Raw genomic sequence first — 7,293 nt, forward strand, 5'->3', positions numbered from 1 at the left:
ATGGACCCCCTGTCCATGACTGGATGATGACAACACTTAAGAGCTTCACAATTCTTACAAAAGAATCCAAGAGTTTGAAAGAGCAAATGCAGTCGGCTTTGCTTAAACATGCTCGGCCTACTCTTGTGCCTTAACTACAGTAAGGCAAAGTCAAGGGACAGCAGATGTAAAATGAAGGTGAAGGGAGGACACAGGACTGCACTGATCCTGCCAGAAAATCCCATTTCAATTATAGGAAGTATTAAGCTTCTTAGGTATACAGAAGGCAAGCCCCGGTGGCTGGGGGTTTGGGCTGCTCACTTGAGCCAGACAGCTCATTTTGACCATGTGTGTGTGACAGCTCATAGATCCATCAGTGTGCCTCTAAAGCTATTAGTTGTGGATTGTCTCTGCATTGATAATCCTACTGTCTGAAGGCTTGTTACAACTTTCCTCCAGGCCACCTGTTCCGGAGTGGCGGGCAGCTGTTGTGCCTCACCAGGCCGCAGCCGTGAACGCCGACCACGCCTGGAACAGGGGAAGGAATCAAGGCAGAAGAAGGCCAGGCCTTCCCTCAGCCTGGGAACTACTCGAGCATCAGCACAAGCCAACAGACTGACACATGGGAGCACGAGAGCACATTTGCCGTCAGATGTAAACACATCCACCATTAATCATTGGGCTTTAAATGACTCATTTCAACACAAACAGTAGTAGAAAGGAACAATTGTTTTGTTCTGCAACAACCGGTTATGAAAAGACTGAGCAGTGTAGAGCAGAAATTAAATGAGGTATCACATGGTGTTAACAGCAGATAAGGGTTAGCGTCGAGTTAGAGCATGTAACCAAAACAACTGGTGGCCTGAGATTAAGCTTAGAGGTGCTATAAAGAGATGAGCGGCTAAAGACTCACAGCAAGCCCTCATCAACTGTTTTTTTTTAACAGCCATTAGTTCATTTCACAAGCCCCATTATCTTGTTGCACACAAGTGTCAGAAAAGCTAGAAAGAGTCCATGAGAACCAGACTTCAGTCTGGGGTGGGCCTTACAGCCAGAACCAACAGTTGCCTGTGCATGCTGTGAATACCATTTCCATTCCCAGAGGTGCTCACCAATAATCTCTCTACAAAATCAAGCAGCAATCCAACATGCCTTGCAATACATAGCTGGCATACCAGAGTGATGGACCTCTGTTGGATGAATTAATAGCCAGATGGAAGAATAATGACGTTAGACCGAGTAACCCCCAACCCAACAGGCTCGTGAAAGGCTTACTTGGCTATAAATAACTGTTAGTCATCACCGAAAAATTAATAAACTGGACAAAGACGAAGGAAGGTTTTCTGACGCTATATATAGGAGGACATTAAACATACAGCAGCTCTGTTTGGCGTAAAGATTGTGGATCGGAAGCAAAATTCACCATTAGTATTAAATCAAGAAACTAAATAAAGTATCATAAAGTTTTAATAATTTCATTAAACTTGTTAATGCCAAACTTTATAGCCATTTGATGGCTTCAAACCTGGCCACCCCACGCTATGACTCAGTAACCTAAAGCACCAATAGGAGACACATCTTTCTTTCTCCGTTTCATCTCCAAAGAGAGAGGAACTTCAAAGGTTAGCATGTAGAAACAGTTTTTAAAGACATGAATCATCACTTGCTTTTCATGAAGATTTTATGGTGCTTGGTATTGCGATAGAACTGTCCATAGTCAGCTGAGACAGGCTACAGCACCACATGACCCGGCCCCGGATAGAGCGGGCATAAATGGATAGAAATACTGTTTATGAGCTGTTTTGTACGAGCCCTGCAAACTACTGAATGCAGTAATATGTGGTCATGGTTGTATCGGTTGCTGTAGAGGAGTAGAAAGACGTTGAGGATATCAGGTACAGAACCCAGATTATGTGCCAAGAACAACACTCAGGCATATTTGTATTTATGCTGCATCAACAGGGAATATCCAACACTTCATTATAAGCAAGCACTCTACCTGTCAAGCAACTTTGAATTACAAAGCAGCTGTAATGTCATGAGACGTATTGTGTGTCCGTCTGCAAAAGGCTGATCAAAGGGCTACATGGCTGAGAACACCAAAGCTGGTCTTGAATAACAAGTAGTGATGGTACTTTTCGCAGCCACAAGCCCCAATAACCAGTCAGCACTCCTCTACAGTCTACAGTATGTGTTGGACCAGTTCGTCAATGCTTTAAGAGGGCTGCTGATGTTATACACGGTGATCCCAAAGACTGATCCACTCTACCACAGAATGAATACACCACTCGTGCTTTAAAGCACCTGCCGCAACAGCTCGGTGGACTAATATACCTGGACTTTATACCAGAGCGAGAAGTGGATACACTTGAGATTTGTTCAAGGAGACAGCTCTATTGATTGCATCATGTTAGGAGGCTCTGTCTGCTTGGCAGGATTTAGTAACTGGGCAAAAAAAAAAAAAAAACAGTCCCAGATACAAAATTCGACCGAAGAACACTATAATGTGCGGCAGTCTCTGGTTTCAGACAGACATTCTCTCATGAGTTTTTCCTTGGGGGAGACATAGGCGCAGGGGCATCTTCGGAAAGATCAATACACAACACAGAGGTCAGCTCTGCCCCCAGGGTTCGTCCTTCTTTATGATGGAAGTCACGTGTTTCTGTTTTTGACACAGAAAGTCGAGTAAATGGACAGTCTTTATATTACAGTGGTTTACCTCGTGAAAACACAACTCACGATCAAAAGAGACGCATTGTGTCAACTTTTACAATTTTGAGAACAATTATGTGTTTGAGAAAATGAATACCCAGATCAAAAACCACGACTAAGTCAAAAACTAGTATATGGCTGGACTGTGTACGAAACGCTAGAAGGCGTTTAGTTTGAAATAGGATTTTTATTTGAAACGGATACAGAAAGTCATGGCATTTGACCAACCAATGGTGTGGCTCCATTAGTCAGTCTGTGTTCCTCACTCATGCGGTCGGTGACACACATTTGTGTTTATATGACTGCCGTCCAGAAAAAAAGACTTCTCACGACAAATGCAGCAAAAGTAACAACTCGTACACAAGAGCAATCAAAATCATAACATTTACATTAAAGTCGTCACTACTTGACATTTAAGATAATTCTGAAAAAGACTTTGAAGAGAAAACCAAAACCAAAAACCTAGAGCTCTTCTTTTGTGTAAACTACGCACAGGAAAGTCAGAGCAAGTGTTTCATAGGACTACAAAGGAGGAAGTCATGACACAAAGCCCAATATCCTCTTACTGGATAAACAGGTTTTTGTTGCTGTGCTTTTACAAAAGAAAACCCACGTGCACATAAGCTCTCCAAATGGCCTCTTAAAAGCCGGCAGTTGAACACTACTCACCTAATTAAGATCATGTCAGATGCAATCAAGGTTAGAAAGAAATAATTACACAACATTGCGCACTATTTACATAAAAACCTCCGAGTGGTCCAGTCTTCGCTCCTGTAAATGTGTATGAAGTCTATGAAGTTCACCATGTAAATACAGACCATTGGATGCACTCTATTTTACATATTAAGGGAGAAAAGTTGAGGTGACACACACCCCATACTTATTATTATTATTATATGTACTGTAGCCACTTGGCCTTCCACAGACACAGAGTGTATCAACGGATTATATCCCCAAAATATGACTTTCATCAAGTTTGTGCTTTGTTCTCACTGGCAACAGGATTAAGGAGCGAAAAATCTTGTTTGTCTCCAACAGCAAACCGAATTTAAATAATCTGGAACAGCCCATTTCTGTATCTATAATCCCACCACAGATGAATCACAAAAAGTGAACGCGTGTCAAAACAGGACAGATGGATTAGTGATTTAGAGTTCAAGCAATGGAACAGCATGTGCCATTATACTCCACTGTATGACTATCACTGTATGATGCATCTTTTTATGCCAACAGTTGGACACTCTATTGACATGTTGAATTATAAACAAGTACATTATGTAGATATTTTTTTGTCCGTACAAACAGGGCAAAATAATCTTGAAGTCAGCAACAAAAGCGGCAGCCCGTTATCAAAACTCAGGAGGAGGCACCTTCTGAAATTATATATCAGCCCACTGTAAGCGTTGCAGAACAGCGTGCTGCTTCCGTCTGCAACTGTCAGCTGAAGGGTAAAAACTTCCAGAGAAGGCCAGAATCAGCACAATGTTTGAAACTCGGTATGATGCTGAAAACAGCGGTCTAATATTTTCATTGGGTGCTCATGAATAAACAGCATGTGGATGAATTATTGCTCTCAAGGGGGAAAGTGTCAAGCATGGCATTGTCTTTTCAAGACACGTCACACAGGAAGATGGTTTTTCAGTTTTTTTTCTTGGATGCCTGCGAGCGCACATATGTAAATGTATTTTTGTTTGCATGCATGTCTTTGAAATTCCAGGCAGGCCGACAGACAATACGTGGAAGTGATGTTGCCCACCCCCCACCCCCCTTTCACTGCAGCGTTTAATTGGTCCAACAAACCAAAGTGAGCGAGGTCTTGTCGTCCCAACAATAAGGCCTCTTGTGCTCCCTGAGCCCGAGCGTGGGGAGGTCAATGTGAAACAACAACACGCTACTCCACGTCTCTGCAACAACAATTCAGCAGCTTCAGCAGCAACACAACTCTCAAACAAAGCCGCTGAATTAGATTTCCCTACCCGACAATTCAACCTCACAAGCCGGCAATTACTGCTGACCTGCTATTTATATATAAAAAAGAAGATCTTATTTCCCCCCTGCTCCATTGAAACACATTCCTCTCCAAGCAGTGGTGCTGACATCTTTCCCAATTAGCTGATTGTTTCGCTATTTTAAAACAAGCCACAGTGAAGGTTTGAACAAAAGCCTTATAGAAAGGTGTCTGGCGCCAAAGTGAAGCACCTGTCAGCCTGAGCAGGTGTCTGACTGTCTGCCTGACTCCGTCCTCCACAAACACAGGTTAAAAATAAAGCCACAGCCCGCACAAAGGTGTGGAGGATCAGGGGGCTTAAGGTAGAGCTGACATTGAGCCCAGATGTGGATTAGCTCGTAAAACTGACATCAGATGCCAACGGCTTCCCTCGTCTCCACATATTTCAATCAGATGTCTGTTTTCATATTAAAAAATAGAAATAAGAAGTCTAAGGCACAAAATTGGATCACAACTAGAACTTTTCCTCAATGACACCTGTGCAAAATGATCCATTTCCTGTCACGGTTTACCCTAATTTACAGACACACTAACACACATAATACACCGAGCTGCCGCTGTGGGAAATTCTATTTTTACCATCAGGCAGGGCGAGGCTCTGCCGTACAGTACACAAAGTAGGGAAACTGTAACAAGGGAGGGAGGGAGGCAGTGTCAGGGAACAAAGCGGAAGTGTCCTTCCTCCTTGATGACCTGCAAGTTAAAAGAGGAGCACAAAGTGGTTTCTGTGCTCAGAGCGGAGTGTAAACTGGGGCAGAGCCATGAGAGTTCTCGCCTCTCACTGTGGGAAGGATGATTTAGTGAAACTGACCAGTCAAAGCGAGTGGATCCGCCCGTCTTCTCACTGACCACCGTGCATGTTTAAACTCTTATTATGGCATCATGTTTGTCCTGCCTACTGTGTACATGAGGCATCTTTCTGGAGGGGGGATCCCTCCGTTGCACTTCCTCAGGTGTCTCTTCCTTCTTAAGGAGTCTTTGCTTGTGGGGTCTGAGGATGGATGGGGTTGTACTGTACTGTCATACATGTTGTCCTGTGCATCCTCTATGACAAACGTGGGCAAATTTACAAATTTTAATCCATGAATGGACAAAACACTACCCTTCTTGATTAAATTTACCGTAAATTGGCATTTCATAGCTCCAGAACAGCAATAGAAACGTTGATGCATCATGTCTGAGCCTGTTACAATATGACATGGTACAAGTACTAAAAGTAAAAGTACTAAACAAAGTAGTTTACTTTATTTCCAAATAAATATTATTGTAGGGTCATTTAAGAGAGGAATTATACCTCTGACTCATACTGATGGATGTCTGCATTATTAACTCATCTTCATTAAAACGGTGGACTACAATCCCAGTCCCACTGGAGTCACTCACCTCCTCCAGAGCGGCCACTGTATTCCTGCATTGGGACATCCTGGTGGTGAAGTTAGAGGCCGTCGGCGATTTATAGTCTTCATTGGTCTCTGCAACAAACTCCGAAACTGTGATTTGGTCCGGCATAATTAATCCCTTTGCTGATAAGGAGAAGAAGCACCTTTCTTAATCCCCTTCTCGTCTGCGCAGTTAAAGGACAGAAAAGTTCAGAGCAGCGGGAGCGGTGTCTTTGAGGGTCCCTGCGGGTAGTTAACCATCTCTGTGTGTGTTTATGTCATTCCCTTGTTTGCTCCCAACACGACCCAGTGCAGCGGTGTTGCACGCTGGCTCGACGACTTGCAGCGCTTTCACCGCGCTGCGCTCCAAGGTGATGAATAGGTTATATCCCTCCTTGCCTTTCAGCCCGCTACTCCCTTTCCATTCACGTTAACAGCTGGTCCTCTGCTCACAGGGGAAAGCGCGGCTTCATCGGTTGGAAGTCCGGTGTCCTCTTCTCGGTGTCCAGATCGCTGCGACTTTGCAGAGGAAACTTCTCCTTCCTCCAAGCCCCGGGAAACAAACAACCAGGCGCTTCAACGGGAGCTCAAGAAAATTGACAAAGGTAGAGGAGGGGATTCAATGAACGCGCACCAGCCAATGGAGAGCACCTGCTGCCAACTGGGAGCCAATCAGGATTCATGAAAGGCGTGAACTCATGCTGCCTTCACGTGCTCCTCGAAAACTATCACATCTGAGTAGTATTGTAATTTCTCTGACATGTAATGCCTTACTAATGAACAGTGAGTGCAAAAGACCAGTTGAAACCAGAAATAAAGATGGGCTGTTTGATATGTTGAGTTTATTTATACAATATGAACTGACATTGAATTAGCTGATAGTTTAAACTACATCCAAAACACTTACAAATGCACCGACTAACATGGGATATCCTCTTGCTGGGTGCATCGTTATGTTAAATGTTAGTTAGCAGCGTTTTTCAACTATAAAATCATTTGATATGAACTTTTGGCAAGAGTGAAATATATGAACTATAAATTTACTCAACATTCAGTCTTATAATAATCTGCTTTGAAAAGTTATTTTGGGGGTTTACAGCATTGACTGACAAGCATGTAAACCAGGATTTTACAGTAATCAGACTATTTCAGGGCATATGAATAACACTGGTTCCTTGTGTAGGCTACATGCGAGTATAGACTCATCCAATGCAA

General features: G+C 43.3%; 1 protein-coding gene across 3 annotated transcripts in view; it reads right to left on the bottom strand.

Annotated features, from left to right (window-relative positions):
• asap2a (ArfGAP with SH3 domain, ankyrin repeat and PH domain 2a) overlaps positions 1–6,640 on the bottom strand; it is a 51,760-nt gene extending 45,120 nt beyond the window's left edge. For all 3 annotated transcript variants that reach the window (XM_069152311.1, XM_069152310.1, XM_069152309.1), the window contains exon 1: positions 6,083–6,640. In XM_069152311.1, coding sequence (XP_069008412.1) covers positions 6,083–6,208 — 126 coding nt within the window. In that variant the 5' untranslated portion in view covers positions 6,209–6,640. The remainder of the gene's footprint in view (positions 1–6,082) is intronic.
• Between the last annotated feature and the right edge of the window lie 653 nt (positions 6,641–7,293).

This window comes from Embiotoca jacksoni, unplaced genomic scaffold (assembly GCF_022577435.1).
Source record: "Embiotoca jacksoni isolate LCO1_2020_lvr unplaced genomic scaffold, fEmbJac1.0.p SCAF_18, whole genome shotgun sequence".
In the NCBI taxonomy this organism is placed as follows: Eukaryota; Metazoa; Chordata; class Actinopteri; family Embiotocidae; genus Embiotoca; species Embiotoca jacksoni.